General features: G+C 38.1%; 1 protein-coding gene across 2 annotated transcripts in view; it reads right to left on the bottom strand.

The window, feature by feature from the left end:
- Window positions 1-1667: 1667 nt before the first annotated feature.
- SNRPN (small nuclear ribonucleoprotein polypeptide N) overlaps window positions 1668-14912 on the bottom strand; it is a 16417-nt gene continuing 3172 nt past the window's right edge. Inside the window, exons 1-7 of one of the 2 annotated variants that reach the window (XM_004779550.3) lie at window positions 12866-13007; window positions 11471-11622; window positions 9106-9217; window positions 8529-8681; window positions 2502-2640; window positions 1949-2074; window positions 1668-1845 (exon numbers count right to left, since the gene is read on the bottom strand). In XM_004779550.3, the coding sequence (XP_004779607.1) occupies window positions 1808-1845; window positions 1949-2074; window positions 2502-2640; window positions 8529-8681; window positions 9106-9217; window positions 11471-11622; window positions 12866-12868 (723 nt within the window). In that variant the 5' untranslated portion in view covers window positions 12869-13007 and the 3' untranslated portion in view covers window positions 1668-1807. Of the gene's footprint in view, window positions 1846-1948; window positions 2075-2501; window positions 2641-8528; window positions 8682-9105; window positions 9218-11470; window positions 11623-12865; window positions 13008-14912 lie in introns of those variants that run through there. The other variant, XM_045070572.1, reaches the window with a different exon arrangement.

Below are 14912 nucleotides of genomic sequence, written 5' to 3'. Positions count from 1 at the left end.
AACAAACTGAGGTTTGCTGGGGGGAGGGGGGTTGGGAGAAGGGGGTGGGATTATGGACATTGGGGAGGGTATGTGCTTTGGTGAGTGCTGTGAAGTGTGTAAACCTGGTGATTCACAGACCTGTACCCCTGGGGATAAAAATATATGTTTATAAAAAATAAAAAATTAATTAATTTTTTAAAAAAAGCATTAAAGAAAAAAAAGAAAATTAAAAAAAAAAAAAACTACTTTGGGAGAGACCACACAGATTTGGTGACAACAACTGCAGTAATTTTAAGGGTCCCTTTTCCTTGGGAGACTATTAGTTGAAAGGCCATGATTTAAAAGATGGAAATTGAAGGAGCACCCGGCTATCTCATTCAGTAGAGCATATGACTCTTGCTCTCAGTGCTATGAGCTGGAGCTCCACTTTGGGTGCATAGATTATTTAAAAAATATATCTTTAAAAAAATTAAAACTAAAAGATGGAAATGGTGATATACACACATTTTTTTGTAAAATCAATGGAAAAGACATGATCGATCTACTGAAGTTTGAAGTTACTGAGGAATTAAAACCATCTTTAACTCATATTTTATAAGCCACAATTAAAATCGATAAGGACTGACTCATTGCCCAGTTGAAAGCTTAGCAGTAAAACCTAAAAAATTCTACTATTTCCCTTTTAAAGGTGAGTTCACCATTGTTGCATAACCATCACAAATAGACCCAGATATGTGGGCATCCCTCAGCTATTTAACTAGAAGATATTTCCCATTCCTCTAAACATTTCCAGTACACCACTAAGGGATGTGATTGGATAATTTGTACTCAAGAGTTATCAACTAATAACACAACTTATCCCAAATAATGAACTCTCCCTGGTTCCCAGTACCCAGCCTTTTCCATTCATTTAAAAAAAAAATGTAAGTAAGGGGCGCCTGGGTGGCTCAGTTGGTTAAGCGACTGCCTTCTGCTCAGGTCATAATCCTGGAATCCTGGGATGGAGTCCCACATTAGGCTCCCTGCTAGGCAGGGATTCTGCTTCTTCCTTTGACCTCTCCCCTTTCCTGCTCTCTCTCTCTCTCATTCTCTCTCTATGAAAAGAAATAAAATCTTTAAAAATAATAAAGTAAAAAAAATGTATAAGTAAATACTTACTGGTAGACAGTGATGATTATTCCAGTATTGTATCATCTATTCTGATCACACAAGGCCCAAGGGCACTGTAAAAGCTCATCACCTGATACAAACTTCCATGAAAAGGAGTATATCCAATTCCAAATGCTTTGATTTAATGAACAAAGTTTGTTTCAGTACCAGTTTCTTTCCATAGGTGGCCTTACATGGCCTTTCATCCCACCCCTCCTTCCTTTTGGGTATGTATGACATAGCAAAGAGGAAGATGCCATATGTAAGTTTCAGCCTATCTACTTAACCCCCTGGTTAAGGGTTTTCTTTGGTGTCATGGTTGCAAACTAATACCAGTCAATGCACAAAGTGGAAGTTAGGATGCTTCATCAAGTATCAGAACAATTTTATCTTAAGAATCAGAGAGAAAATTATTTAAATGCATTGCTTAACAGAATTCACCTTATCCATAATAACTTCAAAACCAGAAAAATCCCAGTCTTCACTTTGAAAACAACAAAATCAACAGGCAAAAAAGTACAACATACAACAGTACCTTGCAGTTTAATTGCTCTGTGCATTTATTAGCTAGTATTAATGCAGCAAGGAGGGAACAACAGCTCACAAACACTCTACACAATTTCACAAGACACATCGGAGGGGAAAAAGTGACTTTTTAAGAATGATCAACAGTATCCTAGGGTCTTGGTGGACGCATTCCTGGGGGAGGTGGACCTGGGGAGGAAAAAAAGCAAAATTCCATGGGACCATTAGAAAAACGTCACATAAATATTAAAGGGCCCAGCTGGCACCAATGCACAAAAGTGTAGCCACTCACCTCTAATTCCTGGTGGAGGGGGTCTCATTCCTGGTGGGGGCATGCCTATTGGCGTCCCTCGAGCAGGGGGAAGCCCAATTGGTGGTCCCATGGGGGGTCTCATACCAGGTGGAGGAGCCATAATGCCTAGAGAAGAAAAAATGGTAGAAATAAAGACCTCATAATTAAGCTCAGCTAAGATGATAGAATAAAATACAAGATAATATTTAAGGAAATGTGCCCAGATGCTAAGTAGAGGGTTGAACAATTTCTCCTGGACCATTACCATGTAAGCCCATCCCCAACTTCATTAATAAGAGTCCACAGCTTTCCATTAAAAACTACTTAAAAAGAGGTTTAAAAGTGGGAACCATAATCTAAGCAACTAGTTAGATAATTGGGCTGTTTCTTAGTTCAGTATGTTTTTAGAATATTTTTTGTCGTCACTTCCTCCAGAAAATACAAATTTTTCACGTAACATCACACATACACACACACACACCCCACACACATATGTATTTAATATCTATATAGATAAATAACAAATTCTTACTTTCTATTATCATTTTCTTACCTGGAGGTGGTGTTGCTCGGCCCACAGGAGTGGGTGGGGTCCCCCGTCCCGGTGGGTATTGAGTTGGGGCTCCGGCAATGCTGGCAGTAGCAGCAACTGCAGCAGCTGCTACAGTGCCTCTCCCCTGTGGAGTCATTACCTGACAAGGCATGGTCAGATATGTAAAGGTAAGGCATATTCTCACATTATTCAAACAAAGTAATCAGTGGATACCATGGCCTATTAAATATGATATAATAATTTTGTATTTCTCCCATTTTCATTTCAAAAATCTTAACACACTCATACATCCTCCTAAAACCCCATGTTCCTTATTTTCTTTTACTGTTATTTTTCATTTCTTTTCAGTGTTCCAGAATTCATTGTTTATGCACAACACCCAGTGCTCCATGCAATACGTGCCCTCCTTAATACCCACCACCAGGCTCACCCAACCTCTTACCACCCTCCCCTCCAAAACCCTCAGTTTGTTTCTCAGAGTCCAGTCTCTCATGGTTCATCTCCCTGTCCCAATTTCCCCCAACTAACTTCTCTCCATCTCCCATGTCCTCCCTATTATTCCTTATGCTCCACAAATAAGCAAAACCATATGATAATTGACTGTCTCTACTTGACTTATTTCACTCAGCAAAATCTCCTCCAGTCCCATCCATGTTTATACAGTGATAGAGAAGTTGGGTATTCACCGTTTCTGATGGAGGCATAGTATTCCATTGTATATATGGACCATATCTTCTTTTTTAATTTAATTAATTTTTTAATTTTTATAAACATATATTTTTATCCCCAGGGGTACAGGTCTGTGAATCACCAGGTTGACACACTTCACAGCACTCACCATAGCACATACCTCCCCAATGTCCATAACCCCACCCCCCTCCCCCCAGCAACCCTCAGTTTGTGAGATTAAGCGTTACTTAGGGTTTGTCTCCCTCCCAATCCTGTCTTGTTTCATTTATTCTTCTCCTCCCCCTTAACCCCCATGTTTCATCTCCACTTCCTCATATCAGGGAGATCATATGATAGTTGTCTTTCTCTGATTGGCTTATTTCACTAAGCCTGATACCCTCTAGTTCCATCCATGTCATCGCAAATGGCAAGATTTCATTTCTTTTGATGGCTGCATAGTATTCCATTGTGTATATATACCACACCTTCTTTACCCATTCATCTGTTGATGGACATCTAGGTTCTTCCCATAGTTTGGCTATTGTACACATTGCTGCTACAAACATTCGAATGCACGTGCCCCTCCAGATCACTACGTTTGTATCTTTAGGGTAAATACCCAGTAGTGCAATTGCTGGGTCATAGGGTAGTTCTATTTTCAACATTTTGAGGAACCTCCATGCTGTTTTCCAGAGTGGTTGCTCCAGCTTGCATTCCCACCAACAGTGTAGGAGGGTTCCTCTTTCTCCGCAGCCTCGCCATTATCTGTCATTTTCTGACTTGTTAATTTTAGCCATTCTGACTGGTGTGAGGTGATATCTCATTGTGGTTTTGATTTGTATTTCCTGATGCCGAGTGATATGGAGCACTTTTTCATGTGTCTGTTGGCCATCTGGATGTCTTCTTTGCAGAAATGTCTGTTCATGTCCTCTGCCCATTTCTTGATTGGATTATTTGTTCTTTGGGTGTTGAGTTTGCTAAGTTCTTTATAGATTTTGGACAGTAGCCCTTTATCTGATAAGTCATTTGCAAATATCTTCTTCCATTCTGTCAGCTGTCTTTTAGTTTTGTTAACTGTTTCCTTCGCTGTGCAAAAGCTTTTGATCTTGATGAAATCCCAATAGTTCATTTTTGCCCTTGCCTCCCTTGCCTTTGGTGATGTTCCTAGGAAGAAGCTGCTGGGGCTGAGGTCGAAGAGGTTGCTGCCTGTGGTCTCCTCAAGGATTTTGATGGATTCCTTTCTCACATTGAGGTGGACCATATCTTCTTTATCCATTTCTGTTGAAGGGCGTCTTGGTTCTTTCTAGTTTGGTGACTATGGCCATTGCTGCTATGATCATTGGGGTGCAGATGGCCCTTCTTTTCAGTACGTCTGTATCATTGGGGTAAATACCCAATAGTGCTTTCAGACCACAATGCTCTAAAGCTAGAACTCAACCACAAAAGGAAGTTTGGAAAGAACCCAAATACATGGAGACTAAACAGTATCCTTCTAAAGAATGAATGGGTCAACCGGGAAATTAAAGAAGAATTGAAAAAAATCATGGAAACAAATGATAATGAAAATACAACGGTTCAAAATCTGTGGGACACAACAAAGGCAGTCCTGAGAGGAAAATATATAGCGCTACAAGCCTTTCTCAAGAAACAAGAAAGGTCTCAGGTACACAACCTAACCCTACACCTAAAGGAGCTGGAGAAAGAACAAGAAAGAAACCCTAAGCCCAGCAGGAGAAGAGAAATCATAAAGATCAGAGCAGAAATCAATGAAATAGAAACCAAAAAAACAATAGAACAAATCAACGAAACTAGGAGCTGGTTCTTTGAAAGAATTAATAAAATTGATAAACCCCTGGCCCGACTTATCAAAAAGAAAAGAGAAAGGACCCAAATAAATAAAATCATGAATGAAAGAGGAGAGATCACAACTAACACCAAAGAAATACAAACTATTATAAGAACATACTATGAGCAACTCTACGGCAATAAATTTGACAATCTGGAAGAAATGGATGCATTCCTAGAGACATATAAACTACCACAACTGAACCAGGAAGAAATAGAAAGCCTGAACAGACCCATAACCAGTAAGGAGATTGAAACAGTCATTAAAAATCTCCAAACAAACAAAAGCCCAGGGCCAGACGGCTTCCCGGGGGAATTCTACCAAACATTTAAAGAAGAACTAATTCCTATTCTCCTGAAACTGTTCCAAAAAATAGAAATGGAAGGAAAACTTCCAAACTCATTTTATGAGGCCAGCATCACCTTGATCCCAAAACCAGACAAGGATCCCACCAAAAAAGAGAGCTATAGACCGATATCCTTGATGAACACAGATGCGAAAATACTCAACAAAATACTAGCCAATAGAATTCAACAGTACATTAAAAGGATTATTCACCACGACCAAGTGGGATTTATTCCAGGGCTGCAAGGTTGGTTCAACATCCGCAAATCAGTCAATGTGATACAACACATCAATAAAAGAAAGAACAAGAACCATATGATACTCTCAATAGATGCTGAAAAAGCATTTGACAAAGTACAACATCCCTTCCTGATCAAAACTCTTCAAAGTGTAGGGATAGAGGGCAATTACCACAATATCATCAAAGCCATCTATGAAAAACCCACCGCAAATATCATTCTCAATGGAGAAAAACTGAAAGCTTTTCCGCTAAGGTCAGGAACACGGCAGGGATGTCCATTATCACCACTGCTATTCAACATCGTACTAGAGGTCCTAGCCTCAGCAATCAGACAACAAAAGGAAATTAAAGGCATCCAAATCGGCAAAGAAGAAGTCAAATTATCACTCTTCGCAGATGATATGATACTATATGTGGAAAACCCAAAAGACTCCACTCCAAAACTGCTAGAACTTATACAGGAATTTAGTAAAGTGTCAGGATATAAAATCAATGCACAGAAATCAGTTGCATTTCTCTACACCAACAGCAAGACAGAAGAAAGAGATATTAAGGAGTCAATCCCATTTACAATTGCATCCAAAACCATAAGATACCTAGGAATAAACCTAACCAAAGAGACACAGAATCTATACTCAGAAAACTATAAAGTACTCATGAAAGAAATTGAGGAAGACACAAAGAAATGGAAAAATGTTCCATGCTCCTGGATTGGAAGAATAAATATTGTGAAAATGTCTATGCTACCTAAAGCAATCTACACATTTAATGCAATTCCTATCAAAGTGCCATCCATCTTTTTCAAAGAAATGGAACAAATAATGCTAAAATTTATATGGAACCAGAAAAGACCTCGAATAGCCAAAGGGATATTGAAAAAGAAAGCCAACGTTGGTGGCATCACAATTCCGGACTTCAGGCTCTATTACAAAGCTGTCATCATCAAGACAGCATGGTACTGGCACAAAAACAGACACATAGATCAATGGAACAGAATAGAGAGCCCAGAAATAGACCCTCAAATCTATGGTCAACTAATCTTCGACAAAGCAGGAAAGAATGTCCAATGGAAAAAAGACAGCCTTTTCAATAAATGGTGCTGGGAAAATTGGACAGCCACATGCAGAAAAATGAAATTGGACCATTCCCTTACACCACACACAAAAATAGACTCAAAATGGATGAAGGACCTCAATGTACGAAAGGAATCCATCAAAATCCTTGAGGAGAACACGGGCAGCAACCTCTTCGACCTCTGCCGCAGCAACATCTTCCTAGGAACAACGCCAAAGGCAAGGGAAGCAAGGGAAAAAATGAACTACTGGGATTTCATCAAGATCAAAAGCTTTTGCACAGCAAAGGAAACAGTTAACAAAATCAAAAGACAACTGACAGAATGGGAGAAGATATTTGCAAACGACATATCAGATAAAGGACTAGTGTCCAGAATCTATAAAGAACTTAGCAAACTCAACACCCAAAGAACAAATAATCCAATCAAGAAATGGGCAGAGGACATGAACAGACATTTCTGCAAAGAAGACATCCAGATGGCGAACAGACACATGAAAAAGTGCTCCATATCACTTGGCATCAGGGAAATACAAATCAAAACCACAATGAGATATCACCTCACACCAGTCAGAATGGCTAAAATCAACAAGTCAGGAAATGACAGATGCTGGCGAGGATGCGGAGAAAGGGGAACCCTCCTACACTGTTGGTGGGAATGCAAGCTGGTGCAGCCACTCTGGAAAACAGCATGGAGGTTCCTCAAAATGTTGAAAATAGAACTGCCCTATGACCCAGCAATTGCACTACTGGGTATTTACCCTAAAGATACAAATGTAGTGATCCAAAGGGGCACGTGCACCCGAATGTTTATAGCAACAATGTCCACAATAGCCAAACTATGGAAAGAACCTAGATGTCCATCAACAGATGAATGGATCAAGAAGATGTGGTATATATACACAATGGAATACTATGCAGCCATCAAAAGAAATGAAATCTTGCCATTTGCAACAACGTGGATGGAACTAGAGCGTATCATGCTTAGCGAAAAAAGTCAAGCAGAGAAAGACAACTATCATATGATCTCCCTGATATGAGGAAGTGGTGATACAACATGGAGGCTTAAGTGGGTAGAAGAAGAATAAATGAAACAAGATGGGATTGGGAGGGAGACAAACCATAAGTGACTCTTAATCTCACAAAACAAACTGAGGGTTGCCGGGGGCAGGGGGTTTGGGAGAAGGGGGTGGGATTATGGACATTGGGGAGGGTATGTGATTTGGTGAGTGCTGTGAAGTGTGTAAACCTGGTGATTCACAGACCTGTACCCCTGGGGATAAAAATATATGTTTATAAAAAATAAAAATTAAAAAAAAAAAAATACCCAATAGTGCAATTGCAAGGTCATAGCGTAGCTGTTTTTAATTTCTTAAGGAATCTCCACACTGTTCTCCAAATACATTCCCTATTTTAACCTACTAAGTCCTTTCACATTTTTTCAACTTTTTTTTTTGAAGATTTTGTTTATTTGACAGAGAAACATCACAAGTAGGCAGAGACGCAGGCAGAGAGAGAGGGCAAGTAGCCTCCCCACTGAGCAGAGAGCTTGATGCAGGCCTCGATCCCAGTACCCTGAGATCATTACCTGAGCTGAAGACAGAGATTTAACCCACTAAGCCACCCAGGCATCCATCAACTCTGGTTTACCAATCCATATTTCTCTTTACTCACCCATTCTGATAAGTTCCTCTTATCAAGGTGGCTTTAATCCTTTCCCCTCCTGATGTGTATTTGTCACCTTCTACAACATATGCTGCTTACATAGTTATAGGATGTGCACTCAGGCTTTTAAATCTATTCAGCTTCTAGACATATTCTCTAAATAATATAAAACCTTCTCCTATCTTCTCACCTGTTGGGATGGCCCCCCAACCCCTCGGACAGGGCCTGCTAATCCAGCAGGAGCCTGGGGAATTGGAACACCAGCTGGCACTCCTCTGCCAGCTGCCCTGCCAACCCCAGGACCTCCTGCAGCTCCAGCAAGTGGTACCCGAGCAATTCCAGTCTGAAACAAGAAAAATTATTTGAAATCAAATTATTTACCAATGTCACGAATAATCTTATTCCTAAAATATCACTACCTCCCACTATTTTCTTACATCATCTAGTTTGTATTAGTTCCATACTCTAAGGAATAAGCAAGTACACCATGGAGGCATTCAACACATTACAAGTACATAGAATTTTTAGTACACAGAAATCTACCACTCCCACCCTTATATAGGTAGTTCCAGCACATAGAATAATTCACTGAAAAGTCCTTTATCACCATATATGGACAAGTAAGCACGGACATTAAGTGCTGGGCATATTTTACTTGACAAATGTATATTACTATTATGCCTTATTATACCTTCATTTAGCAAACATCTCAAATAATCTAATGTCCTTCCACATTAATGTTCTGTCCTACCCTACAGCTTCCTTACATCTTTGGGGGGTGGTCCTTCCACAGTCATGGATACCAAGTTCTCCCCACGTAGTAATACCAGACCTAAAACCCGCTTTTCTTCACGCTCTGGCTGCTTAGCATTCTTTGGCCTATAAATCAAAAGTAAACATTGTTGAGATTAAATTAGTGGTCACTCACTAAAATTTAAGTTAGGTATCAACTAGGACAATAATGGATGAAAATATTCATGCTCAGTTACTAAGTTATTACTAAGTTATAACAAAACAAAGACCAATACAAAAACACTAGACTCACTGACATATAAGGAAAAATGGTAAACCCCTTTCCTATAAAAATTTTTAAGAATGTTACCTCAATGTTTTATTCAGCAAGATTAATTTCTGCTTTGTTAAACAAAATGCAAATTATGCAGCTGAAACTTTTAAGACAAGTTAATTGTAATGTGTTTTCATGTTAACATGGGAAGTAACATTTTTTAAATCATATTTTAAGTAAATCTGGATGACAGACAACTAAAATAGTAATAATAAGAGGCAGTCTTTTTATTCCAAAAGATAAAGGCAAAAAAAAAGGATTTGAATAAGGCATGACTATGCATTATTGGCATTACCACTTACATAATAAAATAAAGTAAAATAACTATAAATAAAAACAAAATTAAAAAAAAAACTTGTGTAGTCACAACTGTCAACAGCAAAAAATCATAAATTCATGAGGCATATATATACTATGTAATATGGGTAAAAGCAACTGACAATGTCATTGAACAATCCTCATTAAATATTATCAGAGAATAATGCACAGTTTAAAGCATTATGCATGTGAAATTATCCTTGTATCTTAGTGAGAAAAGTGAAACAGAGAAATTAATATGCCTAAAACTCTCAAATACCTTTAGAATTTGTATTTTAGGGAAAAATCTACATTATTTACACACAAGAAAAAGCACTGAAACATGCCATCATCCTAGAATATCTGAAATAATCCTACTTGGTGTGCAGGGAGATGGAGAATACATGAAAAGGGAAAGATGTGGAATATGTTTTTGAATATGTTTTTTGCCTGAGAGGAAAAGACTTAAAAGAGTACAGCAGACAACTCATGCTGAAAATTATCTTTTTCTGGGCGCCTGGGTGGCTCAGTGGGTTGAGCCTCTGCCTTCAGCTCAGGTCATGATCTCAGGGTCCTCGGATCGAGCCCCGCACCAGGCTCTCTGCTCAGCAGGGAGCCTGCTTCCTCTTCTCTCTCTCTCTGCCTGCCTCTCTACCTACTTGGGATCTCTGTCTGTCAAATAAATAAATAAAATCTTTAAAAAAATTATCTTTTCTGCATATTTAATAAAATTTATATGAAATAGGCAATTTAAACTTCTGGATATCACCAACTGTGGAAATAAAGTAAATCAAGCCAAGAATCCAGGGTGATGCCTCACAAGTTCTACCCCAAGATAAAAGCCTAAAACAAAGCCATCTTGAATGTCCAGAGGTATTACAAGCACCAACTCAACTCCTCTGAATGAAAAGTCAACTGAGTGGAAGTAGGATGCCACTAAGATCCACCAATTTCTGTGATCTTGCTGCAGATAGTCAACAGCGCCCTATGAAAGCAAGCTCCCTGGTCACAGGTATAAAGATGGTAGCCTAATGTGGTAAGGCATAAACATAAAGGTCATTCCTGAAGAAATGAAGTGGGCAAATGATAAATACAATAAGCAAAAAGGATTAAGAATGGACACCAAATCAACACTGGACATGATGAATTTGGCCAACACAAGGAACATGCAAAGAGGCTAGTAGAACCAAATGTTGAACTTAGCCTGGAGTATTCTAATCATATCCCAACTCCTCTACCACTAAGACCGAAAAATGTTATTCCCTCAGGAATGCTGCAGAACCAAACCTATTAATAACATCTTCTAACTATTTTTTTAAGATTTTATTTATTTGACAGAGAGCTCACAAGTAGGCAGAGAGATAGGCATAGAGAGGGGGAAAGCAGGCTCCCTGTGGAGCAGAGCCTGATGCAGGGCTAGATCCCAGGACCCTGGGATCATGACCTCAGCTGAAGGCAGAGGCTTAACCCACTAAGTCACCCAGATGCCCCATCTCATAACTTTTTAAATAAATGCAGATACTCTGTTCATAATGTGAGTTCTATTTCAAATTAAGTTCATGTATGTTTGCAAACTTAAAACAGTAGTGTAAATACAGCGACTTTATGACTGGGAGACCCTAATCCAATTCAGTAATGGTTTAGGTTGTAAGGCAATAGACTAGCCCTACCACATTTTTCCTCCTCTCTTAACAGTTACCCTCTATAACTCCTTATGCCTATTACCCTCTCCCTCATTCTCCCACCAACCAAACCCAAAATAGTCTTACTTGATCTTTCTGAATTCATCACAATCACAGAGGATCAAGTTCATATGTTTGTCAAAAGCCTTAAAGGTGCCAATGAAGATTCGGCCATCTTGCAAGATACATCTCATTCTATAGTCAATGTGCTGCAGCATCTTGCTGCTCTTTCCCACAGTCTGAAAGAAGTAAGAAAGTTGTCAGTCACTCATAAGCCAGTTTGTAATTATGTTATAACCTTCCCACCATGTCTTCCCTATTCCTTTGTCAGTCCAAACTTTGTTTCCTTAACACATCCTGCCTCCCTTATTTTCTCCAAAAATCCCTTCAGTCTCAAGATACTGGACCCAATTTAGGCCCAGAGCAACTATGCTCTTCTATGGAACCCTCTACTTCTCAGAATGTATTAAGTGTAGTCTCCCATCATCCTAACTATATTTCCCTAACTACATTTCTTCCCCAACAGAGTCACAAACCCAGTTTCATGTTAGTATTCTATCATTCTAATTAGTCTCCTTTCCCAATTTTGTTCCCAAATCCCACTCTCTTTCAGAACACTCAACCCTATGGATTACTTCTTTTCTCCTAGACCTGTAGCCAAACAGTGGGAAATTCCTACCTCCATCAGAAACTTTCCAATTCCCATTGACCCAATGCAAACACAAACTATTATTTAGTTCCCCAAAGACCTTTATCCTAGTTATATCACACCCCACATCCCCTCCCCTTCAGAGTTTGGAACAGTTGTTTCTCAAACCTTTTTCAGTTTGATTTAACCTACTAAGTCACTTCTAAAAATATTTTTACCTTAAATCATTCACTCTACTGAAATTTCAATATGCTGATAATATTGTATCTCTATTTATATACTGTAGTCCTTAAGAAGACCACAAGCTATCATAAAATCTAATATTCCTTCTACTTTCCAAATCAACTTTTGCTGCCTTAAGGTATCTTTACTGCTGGGAATACATACTGTAAGTAACCTAAAATTTAACAGAACCACAAAACAGATTATTAGGGTATTTTATTAAAGATATAAAACTGTTTATTATTATGCATTTCTCATGCCCTGAATTGCTAAACCCCTCCATCTTTAATGTAGAATTTATGTCTATTATAACCTGAGTCTTCTATCCACTGGATGGTCCCTTACTATTTTAGGTCATAAGGAAAACTCTCTTCTGTATTTTCTCACATGTAATATCCCTCCTTAGGATATTTTCAACCACTTTATCACTACTATAGGATGACAGACATAACTGTTCTTCAGTTGATACTTCATACAATGAGATACCATCTCTTAAAGACTGATTTCTTATTTCTAACATTAAGAACCCAAAGATACCCCACACTCTGGTAAACCATTATACTAGGTCTTTCCAGTAGCTTTTCACCCTCCTGTCTTAATATACACCTTACCATGGTTGCTGTTCCACCAAATCCAATGTCCACAGGAAGGTTTCAGGATCCTTAAGACCTAAGAAGGCTACAGATAAAGGTATGACGCAGGTTCTCCTATAAACAATGCAAGCTTGGGGCAGAAGCTTCAAACAGGAGATGGAGCCTGCAGAGGAAAGCATGATCTAGCTGCACTGCAATATACCATGTTTAAAAACAGGCAGATAATTTTTCATGAAAATCATAACAGACATGTTCAAAACACTTCCCATGTTCTTACACCCACCAAGTGAATACCAAATTTCACTATTCCCACACCTTAATTCCCCCGTTTGTTTATATGCCTATCTGGGCAACTTTCTTAGCAGTCAAAAATATGCATTATGATAAAAATTGTTTTTCCCAATATACTAATGAAAATGCTCTTAAGTCTGGCAACCAAGAGAGTCAAAACTGGAAAAGGCCTCAGACTACTAATTATACTTATCTGAAAAGTGAATACACAAATTAGACTTGAATAGGAATTTGGTTTTATGCATAGAAGCAACCCCATATCATAAACAGAATCTGATATAATTTTACTTTTAACAATACAGACATTTCTAGTAAAACTGTTCGGTTTCCAATTAAGGCACTTTTCAAACAACAATGTACACTGCTTAAGTAAATTATGAATTATCTATTTCAGAATATGAAAAAATATAGTGTGAACTGTAACATCAAAACAGTAAAGTTAAAGAAATGTTTTGAGGATACAGTTTTCCATGTGGAACTATAGGACACTAGATCAGAAGGTAACAGAATGGTATGAAAGAAGTTAACTCCGTTAAAGTGGTAAGATGTAGATGTTTCTCCATAATTACAAAAAATGTGATGGTAGTTAAATACATTTCTATGAAAATTTGGAGTACCATATTGTCTAAAAAATAAATTCATCATTACTCAGAATATCTCCTAAACTTTGTTCTCCAAGTGCAAACTGCCATGCACCATTTGTGCCTTTTTTCTGAAAGACAATCTACCTATATCCTCAACACTGTCCATGCTTCTCTTTCTTAAAATAGATTTATTTATTTGAAAGAAACTGTGCACATGCACGTGCATAAGCAGGGTGAGGGGGGTAGAGAAGGGCAGAGGGAGAATCAGACTCCCAACTGAGCAGGGAGCCTGATGCCAGCTGAGCCAGTTAGATGCTCAACAGACTGAGCCACCCAACAATGCCTCTTAACATTTATCTTAACTGACAATAATAGCTATACACTTTTTTCTTCTCCCATCTACCTAATTTACATCTTTAAAGATACAATGACATCAGTGATAACCCATTTTGTAGCATCCAGTATTTGTATATGAATTAACATTTTGCATAAAACTCGCATGTAAAGATCTCAAAAGATCTATTCAAATCATCATACTAATGCATGCTCCCCTCCCCAAATAATTGTAGTTTCTTTTTAATTTAAATTCAATTAGCCAACATAGGAGTAGTTTAAGGCCTATAATATAGATGTTCTTAATCCTGAGGGCATTATCTAGGAAGCAGAGTCTACAATCCTATACTTGTTTAAGTTAGCAACTCTTTTAGCAATTTTCATTTTTATAATATGTATCTATTACGATATAAAGTCTTCAGCAATCTATTATAGAAGAAAGTAAATTATCTACAGAAATGGAAAAAAAATAAACACTGAAACAGAAAGTAAATTAAATGGTAACCTGAAGTTGGGTGTGGAAACAGAGAATGTATGTAAATGAGCATGAAGGATCTTACTTTGGTAATGCAGCATCCTAAAACTACCTGGCAATAGTTGCAAAAGTCAGTAAATTTATGAAAAAATTAGGTACATTTTAAAGCATATAAAATATATATCAATAGAGCTGTTCTTAAAATGTAAAAGTGAAAACCTTCACATAATATACAAAGTCTGTAACATTACTTTTTACATCGTCATTATTGAAAAAATAAAACAAAAACAAAAAATGCTAACCATTCAACAAGACACTATTACTGGAGTACACCCCCTCTACCATCAACAATGGAGACATGCTACCAGACACTAAGCCACAA

Source organism: Mustela putorius, unplaced genomic scaffold, assembly GCF_011764305.1.
Source record: "Mustela putorius furo isolate JIRA1106 unplaced genomic scaffold, ASM1176430v1.1 tig00003972_pilon_pilon_pilon, whole genome shotgun sequence".
NCBI classification, from domain to species: Eukaryota; Metazoa; Chordata; class Mammalia; order Carnivora; family Mustelidae; genus Mustela; species Mustela putorius.
The sequence above is the reverse complement of the archived record's forward strand: the minus strand, read 5'-3'. Positions and strand labels throughout refer to the sequence as shown.